The sequence below is a fragment of the Bubalus bubalis genome, chromosome 19, assembly GCF_019923935.1.
Source record: "Bubalus bubalis isolate 160015118507 breed Murrah chromosome 19, NDDB_SH_1, whole genome shotgun sequence".
In the NCBI taxonomy this organism is placed as follows: domain Eukaryota; kingdom Metazoa; phylum Chordata; class Mammalia; order Artiodactyla; family Bovidae; genus Bubalus; species Bubalus bubalis.
In genome coordinates this window covers 1,766,661-1,789,273 of record NC_059175.1, presented here as the reverse complement: position 1 = coordinate 1,789,273, position 22,613 = coordinate 1,766,661, and the positions used below count along the sequence as shown (strand labels likewise).

The following is a 22,613-nucleotide window of genomic DNA, read 5'->3' as shown; positions in this document are numbered from 1 at the left end:
TGGGTGAGAAAGGAGCTGAGGGAAAGGTGTTCCAAGCAAAGAGAAGGGGAAACACACAGGCCCAGAGGCAAGAACCAGCTGGGCACGTTTAAGGAACAGAAACAAGATCTGTGTGGCCCAGAAGCATGAGAGAGGGAAGGAAAAGTGGGGGCAATGACGCTGGAGACACAGGCAGGGGCCAGAGGAAGGACAGCCCTGCAGGCTTGCTCAGGAGTGCTGAGTTTACTGTAAGCGCTACGTGGCACCATGTCAGTTCTTGGAACCTCAGGGCCTTTGCACACGATGCTCTTTCCCTCTGTCTAGGACATTTTCCCACCTCACCACTCACCTTCAACATCACCTTCCTCAAGGAAGACTTCCCTTCCCTCCCGATCATGGCAAACAGCAGGGCTTTCTTATAGCCTCGATCACATTTTTACAAATACCTATTTAGTGATGCTGTAAACTTCTTTTACTTGCTAGACTGGAAGCTCCCTGGGTGGGACCACTTTGTGAGTGTAATCGCTGGTTCCCTGTACAAGGAAATGCTTGGCAGAGTCAGGGCTTAATGGAAATCATCACAAAGAAAGAAGGAATGAGTGAATTTATCAATGAACGCAACATTTAGAGTTTCCTGAGATGGGTTCTTTTTGGAGCCCACACTGGACACTGAAATTGGCACCACTGCGGTGATTCTGGCAGCAGTCCCCAGCTCTAGGGCCGGGCTTTGTGGGTTGAAGTCCTGGCAGGGCGGCCCATGCCAGGCCCTTGGCAGGGGCATTTGTTAAGGATACACTGGCCTGGGGCGTTCTTCACATCATCCCCAGGTGCAGAGGTTGTGTTCATCTTCTCCGCATTGGGAAATTGGCTCATCAGCTGCATCTGGAAATCTTCTCTTCGCTCATACTCCTTCCCTCGGTAGATGAACACTTTGTTCTGCAGAGAAAGGACATCCATCAGAGATCCCAGGGCCCAGGCTTGGAGGAGATGGTTCAAGCCAAGCTGGGAGGCTGGTCAGGAGCACAGGGCTGTGGTGATAGCCTAGAGATCTCTCCACCCTCTGTCTCCCCTCCAGGGAAAGGATGGAACCTCAACTCACACACCTTCTAGCTGGGCACACCACTTTTCTAAAAGGATTGGTTCTAAAGGGAGAAGAGATCATGGATGCTGAGAACGTTTTCTTCAAACCATCCTATGTACAGCCTCCAGGGTGATTCCTCACTCCACTTTCACACCTTCTCTCCCATCTACATGGCCACAAAGCTTCCCTCCTGCCTTTAATGGACCATGTGGGCTGGAAGGGACCAGCATGAGGGTCCTTCATCACGGGGCACCATGGAAACACTTTATCCTTCCCTGACACGTTAGCTCCTTCTAGACCACTAGTTTTTAAACAGGCAGTGATTTTGCCTCTTGAGGGATGCTGGTTATGTCTGGAAACAGTTTTGATTGTTACAGCTCCAAGGAGGAGTGGAGACCTGGGACCTAGTGGGCAAGAAGCCTTCAATGCAGAGGATCGGCCCACAGCTGATCGTTCTCTAGTCTAAAACATCTATAGAGCTGAGGTTGAGAAACCCTGTTCTGGACCCTATCTGTGCCACTGGGCTGCCTCTAATGGTACTCTGAACTCTTCTGTCCAAACCCATGCCTGTATCAATGTTTCCAAACCTGGATCCTCATTTTGGGCTTCCCTGAGAGCTCAGTTGGTAAAGAATCTGCCTGCAATGCAGGAGACCCAGTTTGATCCCTGGGTTGAGAAGACCCCCTGGAGAATGGTGGTAACCCACTCCAGTATTCCTGCTTGGGAGATCCCATGGACAGGAGCCTGCTGGACTACAGTCCATAGGGTTGCAAAGAGTTGGACATAACTGAAGCAACTTCAAGTCAAGTCAGGATGGGTTTATTATCATTATTTTTAAATAAGTTGTTTACCCTCCATAACTAGTACTGAACAGTTAACCTTTCATATCCTCAGGATCTTATTCCATGGATTCAACCAACCATGATTCAAAAATATTTGGAAAAAAAAAATCTAGAAACTTCCCAAAAGCAAAACTTGAGTTTGCTGCACTCCAGCAACTATTTACAAAGCATTTACATTGTATTCAGTATTGTAAGTAATCTAGAGGTGATTTGAACCATTTAGGAGATAGAATGCAAACACTACACTATTTCATATAAAGGACTTGAGGATCCTCAGGTGTTGTTTCTCTGCACAGGGTCTTAAAACCAATTCCTGGGAGTACCAAGGGACAACTGCATTTTAAAACTGTCTTAGTTTTAATTTTGGATGTCATAAATGCAGATAAAGTCTACAATTACAGAAGTTCTCTGGGGACCTTGGTCATATTTTTAAGAGATAAAATGGCCCTGAGACCAAAAGGTCTGAGAACTTGTGCAATACAGTTCCCGCTGGGTAGCAGAGCGCCTCCGGCCCCTCTGAGCACCTCGTCCCTGGGATGGTGTGCTCACCAGCTCACAAGACAGCCAAGGTTGCCATGTATGTAGAGAAACAGCGGGTGGCTGAGGTGCTGTTAGTGGAGGGGGACTGAGGAATGTGCAGGGGGAGGGACAGCACTCGGATACCAGAGGCACCGGATCTGAGCTCAAGCAGAGCCTCAAAGAGCAAAGGGAGACCCGAGAGGCCGGGCCCGGGCCCCTTGCCTAGTCCGAGTCACCCACAGACTTACCCGGAGGAAGGAGGGGAAACCCTGGCCATAGTATCCAACGGCAAAGTAGTCTGGCTTCGGTCTGAGGATTTTCATGATGTTTTCATAGAATTTTGCCTGCTGGATCTAAAAGAAGAGAACTCACAGCTTGTAACACCACAGATGTGTATTAAAGGCACATTCAGCTCCGAGGGGTTAAGACGTGATCATGACACCAGAACAAACGTGCCGCGTGCACGTCTGCGTATTCACGGAACCGTCTGGCGTCATAATAGTGATATACTTACAATATACCAGGTGCCCTGGTAATCATCCTGCCTGCAGTAACACGTGTACTTGCATCACCCTCCTAACAACCCCAAAGAACTGTGTCTCTGCTTTGCAGATAAGGAAGTGGTATCTCAGTGCATCCAGTAAGTACGGAACTGAATCCAGCTGGCTGTTCGGAGCCCCGCCAGCATCATCCCTCTGCTCCCACCGGGAGTGCGTCTGCGGCCGTCTATAGATGGGTAAGTGTTTCTGGATACGGATGTCTTCCTGTGTATGCACACCCAACGTACTTCACCAGTTCCAAGAGGTGCGTGCTTTTATATTTTAACATCTTCGAAAAGAGTTTGTGTTTTACTTTATACCTAACGGCATCTTCCAATCGCTGTTAACTGGAGAGAAGTCATGACGGGGCAGGTAAAACAGAATGGTGCAGCTCACAAACGACAGCATTTCACACTGAACACAATGTGGAAGGTAAACGTGTGTGGCCCTGGATGTGAACTTGCGTGATGCGGGCTTGGTGCACAGCCATACACGCCCATGAGTGTGTGCGTGAATGTATACTGGGTGTGTGTGCATGCATGGGTGGCGGTGGTGATGGTTTAGTCTGTAACACAGGAAGTATGTAGTTGTTAGTACAAATTATTTGTTTGTTTTAGTTGCTAAGTTGTGTCCAACTCTTTTGCGATCCCAAGGATTACAGCCCGCTAAGTTCCTCTGTCCATGGGACTCTCCAGGCAACAATACTGGAGTGGGTTGCTGTTTCCTATTTCAGGCTCTATAGGTGTGTGCGTGCATGTATGCATGTGTACTGCATACAATATAAGGTGTGCGTACCTCCATACCCGCAAACATCTATGTGGGCAGACTCAGGCAGACCTAAGTGTCTCTTGGTGCAAGAGGTGCGTGTGTTGACATCATACCTGAGAACACTATATTCCACACCCATCCCCCCAACCAGACAAGCCATCAATCCTTTTCCAACACTCTGACTCTCATTTCACAGTTCCCTAGAAAGAGCAGGACTGACTAACCTCTCGAAATGCGCTCAGATGGGGCCCTGGAGTCCTGGGTCTCAGGCCACCAGGACATGTGTGTGGGGAGAGCAGCCCCCCAGGCCACCTCCCCACCAGCCCGGGCCTCTGCTTCCCCCTACTTCCCACTTTCCCCACCAAATCACGAGCTTCCAGGAGCTAATGGGAATGGCCAGATGGGGAGCACTTTAATGTGACTTACCTGTTAATCAGAAAGCACGGATTTGCGTTTTTATCTAATTGGTTTAGTGATTTGTGGGAATTTCACAGCAAATGTGGTAGTGTTTATTGGGTGTGCAGCAGCAGCAGCCCCAGCACTGGGCAGGTACTTAGCGCTCCATCCGAGAAACTGTGCCCAGTGAGCTTTCCCAGAAGACCTCCCTTTGGAAATATTCCCAGCTGGGAGGGAGATGCTCAGCACAGTTTGGCTCAGCTCAGCCCAACTTCCGTTCCTTTCCCGGGATCCTACCCCGACATGCCTCCTGCCTTGGCTCCCTGTCTCCCCAGCCTCTCTGCCTAGCCAAGGTCCCAAGCACCCAACCTCCAGGGCAGCCGGCTCCCCCTGGGGACTCCTTACCAAGTTCTGGCTCAGCAGCTCATAGTCAAAGATTTCCATCTCATACTGTTCTGCCAGCTCCTTGCACAGACTGATGGCCTCTTCCCACATCTACAAGGAAAGTCATGGAGACAAAGGTTACAGGGGGCTCCAGGCTTGCAGAGCCGTTGCCCAGGAAGGCACCGGGGCAGCTCCATACCTGGGACTGAGCCACAAGCCTCCCTGTAGCCCAGACCCTGCCCCATACCCAGGGAACCAAATGCATCCCAAGAAGCAGGCCTATCCTCTGCTTCTCACCCTAGCTTCCTGATAAATAATGAATATCCACACACTAGGCTAAGTGCTTTATTTACATGCTCTCTGGATCTTCACAACCCTTCTGAGAGATGACTAGCAGCACCTACATTTCCCAGGTGAGAAACAGAGGTTCAGACCGGCAGAGCATCCACCCCAGGTCAAAGGCCTAACCTAAAGCAGGGCCAGGATGTGCACTTGAGGATGACCCTTGACCTTCTACTAAGCTTTAGTGGGCCAAACTGAGGAAGTAGCATTGACAAATATATACTACCATGTGTAAAATAGGTAGCCAGTGGGAAGCTGCTAAACAGCACAGGAAGCCCACTCTGCTGCTCTATGATGACCTAGGGGGTGAGATGGCAGGAGGGGAAGGAAGCTCAAGAGGCAGGGGATATATGTGGTGTGTGCGTGACTGATCCATGCTGTTGTACAGCAGAAACCAACACAGCACTGTAAACATTGCAAAGCAATTTTCCTCCAGTTAAAAAAAATCTCCTCCTTTAGAAAGTGAAAGTGTTAGTCCCTCCATCATGTCCGACCTCTTTGCAACCCCATGGACTGTAGCCCACCACACTCCTCTGTTTGTGGGATTCTCCAGGCAAGAATACTAGATTGGATAGCCATTCCCTTCTCCAGGGGATCTTGCTGACCCAGGTTTCAGAGCTGGGCCTCCTGCATTGCAGGTGGATCTTTACTATCTGAGGCACCAGAGATTTCCCAAAGAAAAATGGTTCACAAAGAAAATAAGCAGGCAGCGAATTTCTGAGGCTACACAGTTGGAGCCAGATACAGTTCTCTTGATGTTTTCTACTGGGATCTTTTCACTCTGCCAATCCCATCACTTTCTTTTTCCCTTTGGCCAACTTCCTTCCCTCCCTCCCTTCCACCCTTCTCTTTCTCTCACTTTAAAAAACAAATGTGGTAAGAACACTTAACCTGAGATCTGCCCACTTAACAGGTTTTTAAATGCATAACACAGAACTGTTAACTATAGGCCCAATGTTGTACAGAGATGTCTAGAATTTACTCATCTTGCATAAATAAGCCTTTATACCATCACTTCTTAACTGAATTATTTAGGGTGAGTGAGCAATGGGCGGCATAGAGGTGGAGGAGGTACTAGAGTATTAAAAAGAGTGATGAAAACTTTTTTTAAACAGGTCTTTTGCATCTTTAAAAAAATTCTGGAAACAAACAAACAAACAAAAAAAAAACCTCTGGATAGAGGGGGTCCTTTCCATCTGTTCCACTTTAACTGAAACCAATAGATGATCCTTCCATCCTAGACCAAAGCAGTCCGGAACCTCTACAGAGGGGCAGAGGGAGGTGCTGGGTGGGCTGGAGATCTGGCAATCTCAAGGGACACCCATTACATTTCAAATTTGGTTTCAAATGGAAGATGCACCTAAATGGAGAAGTCGGGGGAGGAGGGGGAGGAGAGAGGGGAGGTTGCCAAAATGCAGTGTGTGCTGTGTTGCAGAAGTGCTCTCTCTGCATCCAAGCATAAAAATAAATAAAAGCAAGTGCTGAGTGGAGGAGCCACGGCTGTAAACCCATGGACAGCTTAGCGAGCAGCATAAAAATGTTTTACGTGCCAGGAGGAATCAAGTCCACAGACGAGTATGGGCTGGTTCTTTCTCCTTAGCCTGAATGAGAAGATGGGGTTAAAGGCCCAGGGCTGGGCCAGGGGGCTGTTTGGCTCAAGTGGAGGTCTTTGCCAACTTTCGGTCATAATATGCCAGAAATACCCTCCCTACGTGTTAAGGGATCAGTGAGGGGCTAAGAAGGGAGACAAGCAGGGAGTCAAATGGCTGGAACGTCCTTTGGGTCTGCCTGTGTGGTCACTAGGACCTCTGCCAGTCACTGACCCCTGAGTCTCCTACGCTGGTCACTGAGCACCTGCTGGCTTCTGGGCATGGCACACAGGGATGGGAAGTGATAGAGATGGACAAGACAGTCTCTGCTTCCCTGAAACAGAAGTGGGTCAAGCGCACACATGAGCAGATGCACTGGTTGGGTTTTGAGGGATGTGGAGGAGTCCATCAGGTAATGACAAGAGGACTTCAGGAGTAGAAAGTCATTTCGTGTGTCTAGATCAATAAGTGTCCATGAGGGGAGGTATGGGGAAAGGAAGTCAAAGGGATGCTGAAGACTTTGGGCTTCATTCTAGAAGCCACCACAGCAGTGGCACACAGAGGGAGCGATACCAATCTGCTCCCTCCTCTCTGCCCCTGAAGTGCTTTAGCAGCACCCTGTTCCCACCCTCTTCCTCCTCATTATTGCACAACACCAAGGGGATATGTGCAAAAAATAAAAAAGATGATGACCCGTATGTGTGCTTTGCCGATTAGTAATTCGTCCCTTAGTACTGGGGCTTATGCCTTCTTCCTCTTTGCTCAGCGAAGGGTTGGCTGAGTTGGATACTGGCAGAGGACAAGGCCTGACAGGTCCTTTCAGGGTTTTCCCACCATGACTGACTTAATCAGCCGATAAACCAAGAGTGAGCTCAGACTCGATGCCCAGCAGGACGCGAGGCTCCAGAGAGGGCCGGGTCTCTGCCCTCAAGAGGCTTATGACCGTAAATTATTAAAACAGTCCTCTCCAATCGCTCAATGCCTGGGAATTTATACACCCTTCCACAGACATTACCTCATTTCATCTTTTCAGGGAAGGTGGGGAGATCACACTCAGACAGATGCAATGAACTGCGGTGACAGAACAGGCCAAAAGTAAGTGTTAAATTGTGCCTGATGAACTGTAAGAGGCCAGGCCATTCAGAGAAGAGGCAGGGCTGGAGGTAAGCTGGAGGACTCAGGAAAAGCTTGGGAGAGGAAGCAGCAGTCAGCTGGGGTCTCAAGGGCAGAGAACTGAGTTTGCACACTGCAACCTAGGGTCCACACGTCACAATTAAAAAAAAAAATCCCCCATGCTGCTACTAAGACCTGGCACAGACAGATAAATAAATGTGCTCATGCTTAGTCGCTCAGTCATGGCCAACTCTTTGTGACCCCACGGACCGGAGCCCACCAGGCCCCTCTCCTCTGTTCATGGCATTCTCCAGGCAAGAACACTGGAGTGGAGAGCCACTTCTCTTCTCCAGGGGAGCTTCCCGACCCAGGGATCAAACCTGGGTCCCTTGCATTGCAGGTGGATTCTTTACCATTTGAGCCACCAGAGAAGCCCCTAAATAAATAAATATTAAAAAAAATGGAACAAGTTAGTACTATGTACCAGGTCTTATGCTAAGTGCTTTATATCATTTTCTCACCTAATTTTCACAATGCAGCTAGAAAGTAGGTACTATCAATATCTCACTATTATGGATGGGGAACTGGAATCTCTGGAAGGCCGTGGGGATTGTAGGCGGTAAAGGAATGAGGCTTGAAACCCAGATCCTGAACTCTCAGCCACCTACTGTGTCTCCTTGCAGCATTTGAGTTGGTGCTTCCTGGAGGGCCAGTCGGAGGCTGGAGGGTAGACAGTACCTGGTTTGGCCAATCTCCAGATAAAACATGACAAATCACCCTGATCTTGCTGTTTAGAGATCAATGATGACACCAGAATGTCATTCATACATTCAATTAATAAATGTATTCAACATATATCTTTTGGGTCCCATTGTTAGGGTCTACTAGGCACTCGGCAGTGGACAAGACAAATATCTTTGCTCTTGGCCTTCTAAAGTGGAGAGCCAGACAATGAACGAGTGAAAACAAAACGATCGAGGTGATGTCTGACAGTGATAAGTGCTTTGAAGAAGAAATAAGTATGACTCACAGCAGGGGCACTGCTGTGTGTGGTCTGGGAAGGCCTCCTTCAGGACATGACATTCTTTGCTTGGGCAAAACCCTGAGCTGTGAGAAGGAACTGGCCACGGTAAGATATGGAGGAGAAATGTCCTAAGCTGGGAAAAGCAAGTGCATAGGCCCTGAGGTGGAGAAGAGCTTGGCACGGAACATGTGAGCAAGAGGGAGCCTGGCAGAGTTGACATGGGAGAGACAGTCAGAGGACAGCTCGTATGTGGCCTCATGGGTCATGGGAAAGATTGCAATTTGATCTAAGTGTTGCGATGGCTGTTTGAGATGACCGTAAGCAGGACAATGGGTTATAGTCTATGGGATAAGTATGTTTTATGACCACCCTGTTTCCTGTATGAAGGACGATCTGTTGCAGAGGAATAGAGGATACAGGGCTATTGCATAGGACTCATTGTGTCCAGGTGAACAATGCTGGTGCCTTGAACATATGTAATAGGAATGGGGATCGAGAGACGTGATCAGACTTAGAGTTGGGCAGAAGTGCTGACCAGACCTGCAGATGGATTGCCTGTAGAGTATGGGAGAGAACAGTCCTTCCCAGAAGCTAGGGTTCCCACGGAGAGAGGAAGGGCAGGGACCAATTACCTTTCCTTTGTCAAAGTAGCCTATGATGATATCATAGAGCGTCTCCTTCAGCTGCCGGTGGGTCTGCGGGTGCTGCTGGCCTGTCTGCATGACCTGCGATGCGCACTGCTCATCTGACCACTGCAGAGAGAGGACACACGCAGTTACCTGGGGCAGGTGTCTCCCCTACTGCTGAGGAGTGGGAGGAAGCCCTGCAGACACCCCTGCCTGTGTCCTTGCTGCCCTGAGCATCAATCAGAGAGATGATGTTGGCTCACAGGTTCCACAGGAAGAACCTCTCCGTTTCTGCGGAGTCACACTTATTGACTCTCTGGACTCTCTGTTGGCTCCTGTGTATGGATTGTAGGATTTTTCTCTGAATCCCTGCAAGACATGGCCCCAGCTCTTTGAAACCCAAAGGAAATCCTTGAGACTTTGTCCTGCTCCAGCAGCACTTTCAAGAGAAGAAAAACAGCTCACAGGGCATGCTAATGATTTATAGTTGATGCTTGGATGTTATATAAAACAGTTTGAATGTTATGTAAAACTGCAAGATATGTCTCAGGGGGTTCTTGTTGCTGCTAAATGCGAAGGTCACTTGAAACCTTATGTGTCCAGACAGAACAGTGCAGAAAAGTAACCTGCCAGGTTAAAAGTTTGGGGACACAGGGGAAAACAAAATGTATTTGGCTAGTTTTTCTTTTCTTTTTTTTTTAACTTTTGCACTTGCTGTGTGGGCCCCGTGGGGTCTCAGCATGAAGCCCTCGCTGGGAGGGCGGTACCTTGAGAAGCCAGGTGTGGAGGAGGAGGGTATAGGCGGCCTCTGTGAAGTTGTCGCAGTCCAGGTGAAGGTCGCGGAGTTTGTACAGGTACCTGTTTGGGAAATATTCAATCACCAGATGCAGGAAGAATGCAGGCGGTAGGGCCAGGCCAGACAGAGCAACTGGATACCTCTTGGGTTCACAAGGGAGTCCTCCATTTCCTGCCATTCAGTCCCCTCGCATGGGTGACAGCGGCAGCCTGAGAAGCTGCAGGACATTTAAGGTACGACAGGGACATGCTAAGTATTGTAAATGCCTCAGATCATTTAAGCTGCCTGACCATCCTGTAAAATGGGTCCATTGAGAATTTTCATTCACAGATAAGAAAGCTCTGGCCTGGAGAAGTTAGGTATCATTCCACCCAGTATTCAACTTCATACTGAAGACTCTGGCCAATGCAATATGACAAGTAAGGGAAAATCAAGGAAGGAGAAGCAAATGGCTTGTTGGAGGTCATGTGCTAATGAATGAAGAACTGGAATATGATTCTAGTTTAACCGCCCTCAGAGACTATACTCTAATCATTGTACAACTCCAAGGGCATGGACAAGTCATAGCGCTGTAAAGGGGAACTTCTACCCTCTCTTCAGTGCTCTCCAGGTGTAAAGGAAATGAAATTTCTGATAAGTAAAGAAAGGGGTTAGAGATTAGACATTCAGGTGGAGGCATTGTAGAAAGAATCTACAATTCAACTGTAATGACATTCCCATCTCCTACCCTTCTGCAACGTGATGATCTAGTTCTGAACCCTAGGATGACTAGGGTTGAAAGATCTTAAGAACAGGACAGGATCAGAGGAAGGGAGTTTCAATCAGTTATTTGATACATAATGTGTATAAGTGAATCAACTTCTCTGTGCCTTAGTTTGCTCATGTGTAAAACGGTAGTGCTCACAGAACCTACCTATAGGGTTTCTGGGCCTACAAAGGGCCAAGCAGACCCTGTAGAAAAGGCTCTGTGAGTGACAGCCAGCATTGCTACCAATAAATGCCAGTATCCACTGAAAGTGATTAGCCTGCAGCTGGCAATGAGCAGTGGCAGCTATTATCTATTATCATTGTGCATCAGGTTCTTCTACAAAACATTCTCTCCTGCCACTGTTGGAAGCAGAATCCAGAGCCAAAAAGCCATTGCTTTGGTGACTTGCATGTCATCAGGAGCATTTTTTAAGCCCAGCTCTTAGCATTTTGGTGAAGGAAAGCTGCTGTGATGCGATGCCCTGATCCTTCCTCTGAGAGGAAAGGCACTGTCTGTAATGGTGCCAAAACTCTGCCTTGGCTATCTAACTACAGGGAACAAAGGGCTTCCCAAGCATCTGCGCTCAAATCAGGTCTCAGTGCTCAGGGTTAGATTTCCTGTTATAAGAAAATTTTCTGCACAGAATGTCACCCAAGGAGGAGCTAGGGTTTAATGTCCTTGGCTACATAAAACGTGGCCAGTGGGCCAAACGGAGGCTGCCTGAGCTCAGGGTGGGGACTGCCAAAGATTCTCAAGGGGAGAAAGGTCAACTAGTGGTTTCTGATACTAATGAGCTAGTGACCTTTTGCTCATTTATTTGTTCCATCAGCAAAGTTGAACTGAGCACACAGGCTGTGCCAGGCATGAGAGATAAATGGTGGCAAAAGCAGACCCCATTCGTTCTCAGAGGTTAGCATTTATAATTTAGAAAAAGAGACAAGCATCGACTAAATAACCAAAGAGGTAATTGCAAAAATACAGTTGTGGCCGATGCTGGGAGGAGAGGTCTATGGGTACTGTGAGAGAAGGTGTCATCCAGACGGTGCTTCCGGAAAGCTTTCCCGAGTATGACACCTGGGTTGGGATCTGAAGATAAGAGGACAAATTGGGGGAGGCATTCCAGAGAGATTGTACATTCATCCATTCCACTAATGGGTGCTTTATATATAATATCAATTCATCCTCTCAACAATTTTTCTTTAGATAAGAAAACTGAGACAGACATTAAAGTAGATAGAGCTAGAAACAGGTAGAAGCGGGTTTTGACACCAGCTGTTTCTGCCTTTACAATCACTCTTCCCCACTTAACTTTCTGCTGATCAACCAGCTATCGTGAAATTGCACGTAGCCTGCACGTAAGGAACGTGCAGCTGTGGTCAACTTTTAGAAACCCCTGGGTACACAGTCACATCCTATCCTGTCTCCACCTGCTTGTCCTTGGTCTCTGATCCCTGATGACTCGGTCCAAAAAACTTGAAGAAATTGGTCCTAGGGAGAGCTTCTCTGCTGCTTTCAACTCCTTAACTGACCAAGATACTCCCTATCCTTTGTCAACTCAAGGGTTTAGTGAGCAGTCACAGAGTGCAATGGAAGACACCCTGATGGGCCTGAGTTGGGGGAGGGGTTCAAATGCAAACAGATGGCAGATGGGCAGCTTGAGTGAGGTGGAGGGGCTGAAGCCTGATGGGGAATGGAGACCATGGGGTGCTGTGTCCCATCTAAAATGCTGTCGCCTAGCCCAGGTGGTGGTCCTCAGGACGTGTGGGCCCAGTGTGGCCATACCTTTGAAGTTTTTCAGAAGAGGGAAATTGTGAGTTTTATGTAACATCTCTAGATTTTTAAAATTTGGCAACCAAGTAAAAATGTTTTTAAAATACTATGCCTGCCAAACAGGACAGATTTTTCAGACTATATCTTATTTACAACGTCTGGTGTAGGCAAATGTGGTTTTCCTAGATTACTACTATAGGACTCACATCTATAAAGCTTATGGAAATCTGGGATTCTCCATCTGTGTTTCTAAAATGGGAAGAAATGAAAAGAGGTTGGGGAGGGAACCAAGGGCCAGGCACTTTACCTGTAGCATCTCATTTAATCCTCAGAACAGAATGGAAAAATTCTACATGGGGTAACCCTAGCCCAAGGACACCGAGTGATTTTTCCAAGGTGACGGAGGATAATAAGTAAAGCCCCAGGTCCTTTGGACCCAAAGCACAGTGCTTCTGCAGTGAGTCATGTCTAGTGATGTTACAAATACTGTCCAAGCTCCGGACAATCTATGGAATTATCTTTTTTCCAAATGATAGTTCCTATTTCTGGAATAATGCTAAAGTACCTAAAAATATTTGCAGTAATAGCAGAGTGAGTTTGGACATGGAGTCTGGTCTTCAACTGAATGTGTCAGAAACCTTGAAAGGGCCTTGGTCGTTAATCTTACAGCCAGTTCTACTTTGTAGGCCTTTGTCTCACAAGGAGATGCATAAAGATATACGTCCAAGAATTTTGCCATTGTGATATTTATGATAAAAAAACCTGGAAACAATGTAAGTGTTCAACAACACAGGACTAGCTATATAAATTATGGTATACTTTGGAATGAGAATTTTATAGTTTCACTAAAAATTATGCTGAAATACATCTGTTGACATAGAATTCTTGTCAAGCAAAGAATAAATTATGAGCTATATGATCCCATTTTTTCAAAAAATAGTCATGCATAGAATTTGACCTATATATAAATATTAAACAGTCTGGGAGTATGTATAGATTATGGTTATTTAAAAAGAGTTTTGTTTTGCCTCTTCTTATTTTATGAGGATTTTGGGGGCAATAACTATGCATTATTTTTGTATGAGTAAAGTAATTAAAAAAAAACTCTGAAGGAAAAAAATGAGATTCTAAGAAACACTGACAAGGGACTTCTTTGCCTCAGGTGAATGTCCCCCCAAAATCCTTCATGTGATTTTTCAAATAAGTGTCTTTTAAATGCCTACAAAGAAGCTGCCATCATACATCTTGGTAATTTTTTCCCTTTGAAGTTGGGCTAGCCAATGATCTAAGTATTTGCCCTCCAAACCCTGGACTAGGGCTTCACATGCCAGCCTTGTAACAAATACAAGGGCAATTCAGCAGCACAGTTCACAGCAAAACAGCACGGCAGGTCAGAGAACTCCAGGTGGATTTGGGAGGCTGATTGCAGGAGCATGGAAAGAGTTGAGTCCAAGAAGATGGACAGGAATCAGAAGGTCCGAGTGTCAATAAGATGTGCTTATATCCTGCTGAAGGCAGTGGGGAGCCATAGATGGATATCTAGCAGAAGAGTGACACAGCAGGTTTGGGTTTTAGAAAACAAAAATCTTACCTTATATACATCTCTTCCCGATTATTATCTTTGTAGAAATTCTAGAGAAGGGAGGAAAAACAGTGCTGAGTGTTTTTCTTTGCAGAACAGCAGGGGTGGAGGGCATTGTAGTGAGGATGAGAGGAAACGGCTATTTACTATCTGGGCAAGATGGGAGCAAGAAATTTACCTTCCTGAATGCACCAAACTGCTTATTCTGACTTGACAGTCACTTCCCTGATCCTTAGACTATAAAGGGACAGAGGAAGTATCCCAGCCATCACACAGGAGGTGCAATCCAGCTACTTGCTGCATTGAGAGATAGCCTTTCGAGGAGACTGATTAAGTTTACTTTGACAAGTCTACTATGAAAGGCAGCCCAGCTTGATCTTTAAAAGCTCCGATCCTGCACTGAGGAGAACCTGAGTTGGAATCAGAGTAATAGCAACAGCCAGAGTAACAGTAACATTAATCACAACAGACCCCAGTGATGACGACAGAGCATAACTTTCGACAGAACCATCAGGAGCTATGCCGAGATTCCACAGGCAAAAACATCTAAACTAGGCAATGCCTATTCCATCTCAAGGCTCACGTAGACCAGCGGTTGGTCTGGAATCACGTGCATTTTAAGAAAAGTCCTTACAGGTTTTGCGTCAGGAGGGTACGATCTCACACTTGAGCCACACCTGGAGAAGATCCAGGTTTAATTCAGTGCACCCATGTGCACCTCGGGCTCTCCGAGGGTGAGACGGTGTGTTCCAGGGCACAGGCAGTGGTTGGCAGAGATCCACTAGACCTGCAGACAAGCCCACCCCATCCTGTTCTTCGTGATATTGTGTTTAAGCCACACCCAAAATCAACAAGGTGTGCTTAAATTCTATGCTGGGTTTCAACTGCTTACAGACCTACCTTTCCTAACTTTCTCTCAGGTCAGATTCTGTCAGTTGAAGGCCAGTTTCTTCAACCAACTTCTACCTCTCCAATGACAAGAAACTGCTAAACTCCTAGAAAACCCCTCCTTTGTACCCTTTATGTAAAGCGGGCCGTGTGGAGTTATTAGCAATGAATTTCTTTCTGCTGTAAGCAGGAATTTTAACTCCCCTTAGCATTTCAGAAAATCAATGGCAATATCTAGGGCATTTAAAGAGTCCACTTAGGGCAATCGGAGGGCACACAAACAGAGCTCTGGGCTCACAGTTTATATTGCTGGCACACTGGAGATGTTGGGGGGGTTGATGGACTAGATGCCATGCGGTCCTCTGGCCAACCTTACTCATGTTAGTTCCCTTAGGGTGGGCTGACCCGGTGAATATGAAGCACTGTTGCTGCTCTAGCTGTCTCATGACCACATCACAGGACATCGGAAGGGGAGACTGGGAGCTGGCCCATGGCAGGTCGTGTGGTACAGGGGTGACGAGTCTGGGTTTGGAGTTAGCTGCTCTGGTTAGCTTGTCCCATAGTACTCTTCTGTAAATCCTAGTTATGGGCAGTACTTCATTCCATAAGATAAGGAAACTAACACCCAGCGAGCAGTTAACCAGGGCTCAGACCTGCACTCTTGCCCGGAAAATTCCAGGGACAGAGAAGCCTGGCAGGTTACAGTCCACGGGGTTGCAGAGTCAGACACAACTGAGCGACTGAGCACACCCACACAGGACTGCATAACCTATGAATTAGGTACTATCATTTTTACCATGTAACAGATAAGCAAACTGAACCTTCAGAAAATTTCCTTGGGTATTCTATTAATTATCCGAGGGAGGGTGAGAATAGGCTGTGTGACTCCAAAGCTCATACTCTTAACCTCTTTATACCGCCACTTGCTTTCTCTGTGGTGCGATAAGTGGCAAAGGAGATACTGCCATCCCTTGGTATCTTCAGGGTCACAGTGCCCGGACCACCACAGATACCAGGATACAAGGATGCTCAAGTCTCTTACATAAAATGGTACGTTAATAGTATTTGCATATAACCTGCACACATCCATATACTTTAAATCATCTCCAGATTATTTGTATTTACTAAAACAATGTAAATGCTACATAAACAGTTGTAAATCCAATGTAAATGCTATATAAACAGTGGATAGCATCCAGTAAATTTACTTTTTGGAACTTGGTGGATTTTTTTCCCCTGGTGCTTTCTGTCTGTGGTTGTTTCAATCAGTGCATACCAAACCCCTGTCCATGGGGTTGCAAAAGGCCAGGGAGAGCTGACTACGCTCATTCCCATTTCATGCATATGATAAACTGAGGCACAGAAACGTGACAATGATTGACTTCAAGTCACAGAGCTGGCAGATGTCAAGAGAGGGATTCCCTCTCCTGTTTTTCTGATTTCTAAAGCCCTGAGCGAGGCCTCCCCACCCAGAGCAACAGCAGAACCCAAAGTCAGACCAGCCCCCATGACTGCCCTGATTGGACAAGGGGAGAGGCCACATACCAGCAGGTTCACCGTGCAGCTCATGCGGTTGTCTTTGCTCTCATCCGTCATGACGCCCCGGTAATCTAGCAGCTTCTCCAGGAGGCCTTTGACCAGGTTCACAAAGTTTTCCACCGACTTGTAGATGGTTGGGTGTTCCGCAGCACACTCCATCAGGCTGCCGCACAGATGGGAGGGTAGTGAGCTCAAGGGCCCGGGAGAAGGCACGCTGGGGGCGGGGCGGGGCGGGGATGCGGGGCGGGGCGGGGGCGGGGTGGGTGGAGTAAAAGCCAAATCAATCTGTGAATCCAAGTTCCCTTGGTTCACTGTCTCCTTTTGTTCCTTTATTCAGTCATTATTTATACACTGATTTGGGGCTTCCTGTCTAGTCATACCTATGGTTTTTCCAGTAGTCATGTATGGATGTGAGAGTTGGACTAGAAAGAAAGCTGAGCGTCTAAGAACTGATGCTTTTGAACTGTAGTGATGGAGAAGACTCGTGAGAGTCCCCTGGACTGCAAGGAGATCAAACCAGTCCATCCTAAAGGAAATCAGTTCTGCATATTCATTGGAAGGACTGATGCTGAAGCTGAAACTCCAAAACTTTGGCCACCTGATGCGAAGAACTGACTCATCTGAAGAGACCCTGATGCTGGGAAAGATTGAAGGCAGGAGGAGAAGGGGATGACAGAGGATGAGATGGTTGGATGGCATCACCCACTCAATACACATGAGTTTGAGTAAACTCCAGGAGTTGGTGATGGACAGGGAAGCCTGGTGTGCTGCAGTCCACGGGCTCGCAGAGTCGGACACAACTGAGCGACTGAACTGAACTTGGGGCTTCCCAGGTGGCGTTAGTGGTAAAGAACCTGCCTTGACAGGTTCAGCCGTAACAGACATGGTTGGATCCCTGGGTTGAGAAGATCCCCTGGAGGAGGGCATGGCAACCCACTTGGGTATTCTTGCCTGGAGAATCCTGTGGACAGAGAAGCCTGGCAGGCTACGGTCCGTTGGGTCGCAAAGAGGCAGACATAACTGAAGCGACCTCACAGGCACATTGACCATACAGTGTAGAAAGTATTTAAAATTTTCCCCCACCGACAAAATGAGAAAAAAATAAAAATAAAATTCTAGTGTGGGCAGTGGTGTGGGGAAATAATTACTTTTATAGACCCATTTTGGGAGTGAATCAGTACAACTTTCTGGGGTAGCAATTTTCAAAGTACCTGTAAAAATTGTAAAAATACATATCTTTTGATCCAATAATTCTATTTGGGGAATCTATTTTACAGAAATAATCCCATAAGTAGGTAAGGGTGCATTTATAATACTTAGAAATTGTGTCTAATAGCAAAATAGTTGGAACCATTTTAAATGTCCAATTAAAGCACATTCACAAAATATGATTCAATGAAGCCATTAAAAAGTCTCAGAGATCAATGTTTTGACACAAAAATCTCTACAAAATATATAGTTGAGAAAACCAAATCTCAGAACAATATTTGTTTTTTAATTTAGCCATCTTCCAAAGAACCTACCATGTCCTAGGCATTATTCTAAACAGCTTACAAATTTTAACTCATTTAATCTACCATCACAATCTTATGAAATATTTGCTGATGGGGAAATTAAAGCACAAAGAGGTCAACTAATTTGTTCAGGGTTGCACAGTTGGTAAATATTAATAACAATAGTCTGGCTCCAGCTTCTGCCCTCACACACCAAATGCTGTATGTGAGTGGAAGTGCGTGTCTACTTCATGTGTCTTTGTGTGTTTATAAATGTGACCATCAGGAGGCATAAACACCAAGCTCTAAACACACACTGCTTCAGACAAAGGGTCTAGGTGGAGGAACAGAAGAGGACAGTGCTCACTTTTCAATGTAAAAGTTCATATGTTATTTGGACAGGTTACAACATTTGTCGTAATATTAATATTCTAAATCTTAAGAACAAAAACTAAAATGGTGACATTCCTTAAGTAACTATTAGTGCTAGGCAATATGCTAGAGTGGGGGTGGGAGAAAGATATAAATATACATATATATATATATATATATACATATATAAGGAATTACGCCTGCTCTTAAGCGGCGCACAGGCCAGGTGAGGAGACACAGATGGACTGCAGTTTTGCTTCGTGATTACTTCTCAGTCGCTTATTCTGCACCGTGCGTATGCACTCAGTTGCTAAGTCGTGTCTGACTCTGCAACTCCATGACTGTAGCCTGCCAGGCTCCTTTGTGTACAGGATTTTCCAGGCAAGGAATCTAGAGTGGGTTGTCATTTCCTTCTCCAGGGGTCTTCCCACCCCAGGGATTGAGCCCATGTCTACTTCGTCTCCTGCATTAGCAGGTGAATTCTTAACCACTGAGCCAGACACTGTCTAATCACTTTTTCTTAATAAATAATAACGGTCATTCTGATAAGTAAAAATGATTCCTCTTATTTTGAAGATGAGGTAATCAAGGCTCAGAGAGGTTAAATGTCCTTCCCAGTATCACTCTGCTAGTAAGTGGTGACCTTGAGAATCAAGACAATCACTTCAGTGTTTCTCTGCGAGAAACACTGGTGTGTTCTCAGGCATGTTGAGTAGGCAAACACTTCTCAGGCTACATCTGTTTCTGCCTACTCTGCCCGCAGCAGTTTAGGTCCCAAGAGTTCCTAGGAGGGGGAAAGTAAGGAAGGCAAGGACTCTGGAGGGTCATTTTGCCCAGAAGCCAAACCAGACTGCAAGGAGATGACATCTCAAACTGTGGCTGCGATCAGACAAATCCATCTTCGCTGTAGGAAAAGCACCTGTTCCCTGCTCTTAAGGAGAGATGCAAATTGCTCTGTGATTTAGCCCTGTCTGGCTCAGTCACAGCTGTGCCTCACTCCTTCTGGGATGGTCACTTCAAGCCTTGTTTTCAATCTTAATGACAGTGCATTCACATTTTGTCCCTGTGTTTGGGGTGTGATTTCTCACAGTCCCCCTGGTAGAAGACATCTGAGGCTGTGAGCCCGGCCAGATCAGTGGCTCTCTGTCCTGGCTCATGGTAGAGTCCTAAGGGGAACTTCTACAAAACTCAAGATCCACCCAAGGTTGACGTCTTTGTATCTCTGGAGATGAGGGTCAGCCAGCAGGCAGTATTTTATTTCTTTTCTCTAGGTGATTCTAATGTGCAGCCAATATTAAGAACCACTGGTTTTCTCTGCTGTTTCGCAGACTTAAATATGCTCAGGGATCACCTGGGCACTGCGCTCATGATTCTGATTCATCAGATTTGGGTTAGGGCCTGAGATTCTGCATTTTAACAAGCTCCCAGCTGATGCTATACTGTTGGCTCTTTGAGAAGCAAGGGTTTAGAAAAAACAAAAGTCTTGGGTTTCTGACTCTATTTTTCAGCTACAAGGTAAGAAGACTGCTTATATGGTCTAGGGTTGGTGAGACGGATAGGCGGATTGGTTTGAAATAACTCATCCACCCATCATTCATCACCATCCATCTAGCCATCTGTGTGTTCAACATGAATTCTTCTGGGAACTAGGGATTCAGAGATTTCAGAAATAGCAATTCACTGACCTCCAGGAGTTCGCAGTCTAGCAGTGAAAGCAGATATAGAAATAAAAACTAACCATAATTCGTGATACTATTATTTACTGAGTACGTGTGTTCCAGATGTTGTGCTAAGCTGGCTTTATTGATTATCTTGTTCAATGCTCACATAATCTCCTTGAAGTAGGCATCATTATCACCCTCAATTTGTAGGCTAGGTTTGAGGCCCCCATGAGGCTGGGTTCTAATCTTGATCCTGCCAAGGTCACACACTTTCTTTCGAGTCCAACAGTGGAGTGTAAGTGACAAGGAAAAAGAGCTGTGAGACTCTCAAAGTGATGCGGTAATCCCTCACTTGGTGGAAGGAGGGGTGGCAGGACACTGGGCACCCGGCATCTGTGCTCCTGCCCCGGCGGGGACGGAGGGGGCTCACACTCTCCGCAGAATGGTTTGCATTCAGGACGGAAGGTCTTCAGAGGGAGGAGCCCGGGCCCACAGCCTCTGTCAGTGCTGGACTGGACTCTCATTTATTCCTTTAAAGACTGTGTATGGTGTGCTTCTTATGACAGGTCCCCTTTCAGCTGAACTGGTTTGAGATCTAGGCCCCAGAATACACTTTTCCTGTCCCCTTCAGGCTTCTGGCCTCCTTGCCCCTTCTAGAAATATTCGCAGGCAGATGGAATGCAGGAGGGTCCATTTAATGTGGGACTCTCACGTTAAGACAGATGTGGACAACGGGAGTGGGCTCCAAAGCCAGCTCTACGGATGGGGAGGGCCGAGATCCTGTGTAAGGCTGTGCACGCACAGGAGCATAGGAACACTGGAATTTAGCACCGCTGCACACCCTAACACTGGTGCCTTGGCTCAGGGTTTCAATGCTGCCAGAGGAGAAGCCGTGTTCCACCCACAGAAGTTGCCAGGTTGCGTGCCCTCCTGACTGTCTGCTCAGAGTGGGCACTATGTATTAGCGGAGGCCCTGAAAGATGGGAGGAGCTGGAAGAGAAATGATACATAGGCTCATGGCTTCAACTCATTATACCAGTATCCACCTGATTGGGCTTCCCAGGTGGCTCAGTTGTAAAGAAACTGCCTGACAATGCAGGAGGCACAAGTTCAATCCCTGGGTCAGGAAGATCGCCTGGAAGAAGAAATAGCAACCCACTCCAGTATTCCTGTCTGGAGAATTCCATGGACAGAGGAGCCTGGGTGGCTACAGTCGATGGGGTCACTAAGAGTCGGACATGACTCAGTGAGCACACACATGCATCCACTAGACTAATGACAATAATAGCTACTATTTCTAGCAACCTACCAGGCATCACAAACTGTAATAAGTACTTTTCATGACGTGTCTTGTTCATTCTCAATAAAAGCTCTCAGAGTTGGATGGTATTTTTATCCCCAGTTTGCAGCTAAGGAAACTGAGGCTCAGAAAGTCAAAAGGAAGGAGCAGGGACTTGGTCCCTGGGTGCTTGATGGGGTCCTGATACTGTGGGTTGGGCTTGATTAGCTTTGAAAAATCATTCACACCTCTATTTCAGCAGAAAAATAATGAGCTGTTTTTAATTTCCTTGACCTCCAAAGACTCCTTTTATAAATAATCACTCAGGAAGGATTGGAAAATCCTGTTGATCATCTGAAGACTGGCTGCAGGGCCCCATCCGCTTATATGAGTGGAAATTGCCAGCACCATCCCTGGTTTCACTTCTGGTCAATATTTAGATTTTCCTTTCTTGAGCTTTAAGAAAAATATTAACACGGGCAAAATGTCACCTCCTCCCTGGACAATCAGTCTCAATACCCAGCGAGGAGCAGAGGAAGGGTGTCTCCTCCAGCTGAGTGGGCTCTGCTTTCCCGGTTGTTTGGTGAGGGCTGTGCATGGTGACAGGAGGGGCACGGCCAGCTGGGGTGGTGCTGCCTGGGAGTCAAATCTGTCCACTGGGCTCTGCCTGCTGGGCCGGGGAGGGAGGGTCATGGCGAGGGTCAGAACAAGACCTTCAGTGTGCTTTTGTTGTTAAAGCAAAAATTTCCTAAGAGGATTGGGGAAAGAATTCAAGATTGACTATGTATCAGAGAATCAAACAAATCAGGGAATCTACAAATAGGAGGGAACATGGGATGTGTGAGCCATATTCCTACACCTTAGGAGAAGCCCTCACTTCTCATGGTGTCAGAGATAGACTCTGGGAGTTAGGAAGCAGATCAAACAGCATTTATTCAGCTTCTACCTGCTGTGTCCATTCTTCAATATAATCACAGGAGGCTTATTATCCCCACTTTACAGATGGGGCACACTGAAGCCAAAGCTGTTACATGATTGGTCCAAAGGTGTGCAGCTGCTGAGTGGCGGAACCAAGATGAAAATCCTCCAACAGCATACAAATGATCAATGTGCACATGAAAAGATTCTCCACATCATTAGCCATGCAGGAAATGTTAACTGAAATGACAATGAGGCATCATTTCATATCTGCTTGTGAAGTGAAAGTCGCTCAGTCATGTCTGACTCTTTGTGACCCCATGGACTATACAGTCCATGGAATTCTCCAGGCCAGAATACTGGAG

The 22,613-nt window shown here is 46.7% G+C and overlaps 1 protein-coding gene across 3 annotated transcripts in view; it reads right to left on the bottom strand.

Moving 5' to 3' along the window:
* DOCK2 (dedicator of cytokinesis 2) overlaps nucleotides 1-22,613 on the bottom strand; it is a 457,833-nt gene that overhangs the window by 32,688 nt on the left and 402,532 nt on the right. For all 3 annotated transcript variants that reach the window (XM_025270818.3, XM_025270819.3, XM_006075524.4), the window contains exons 35-41: nucleotides 16,532-16,688; nucleotides 14,108-14,148; nucleotides 9,970-10,060; nucleotides 9,209-9,328; nucleotides 4,530-4,619; nucleotides 2,670-2,774; nucleotides 774-915 (exon numbers count right to left, since the gene is read on the bottom strand). In XM_025270818.3, coding sequence (XP_025126603.2) covers nucleotides 774-915; nucleotides 2,670-2,774; nucleotides 4,530-4,619; nucleotides 9,209-9,328; nucleotides 9,970-10,060; nucleotides 14,108-14,148; nucleotides 16,532-16,688 — 746 coding nt within the window. The remainder of the gene's footprint in view (nucleotides 1-773; nucleotides 916-2,669; nucleotides 2,775-4,529; nucleotides 4,620-9,208; nucleotides 9,329-9,969; nucleotides 10,061-14,107; nucleotides 14,149-16,531; nucleotides 16,689-22,613) is intronic.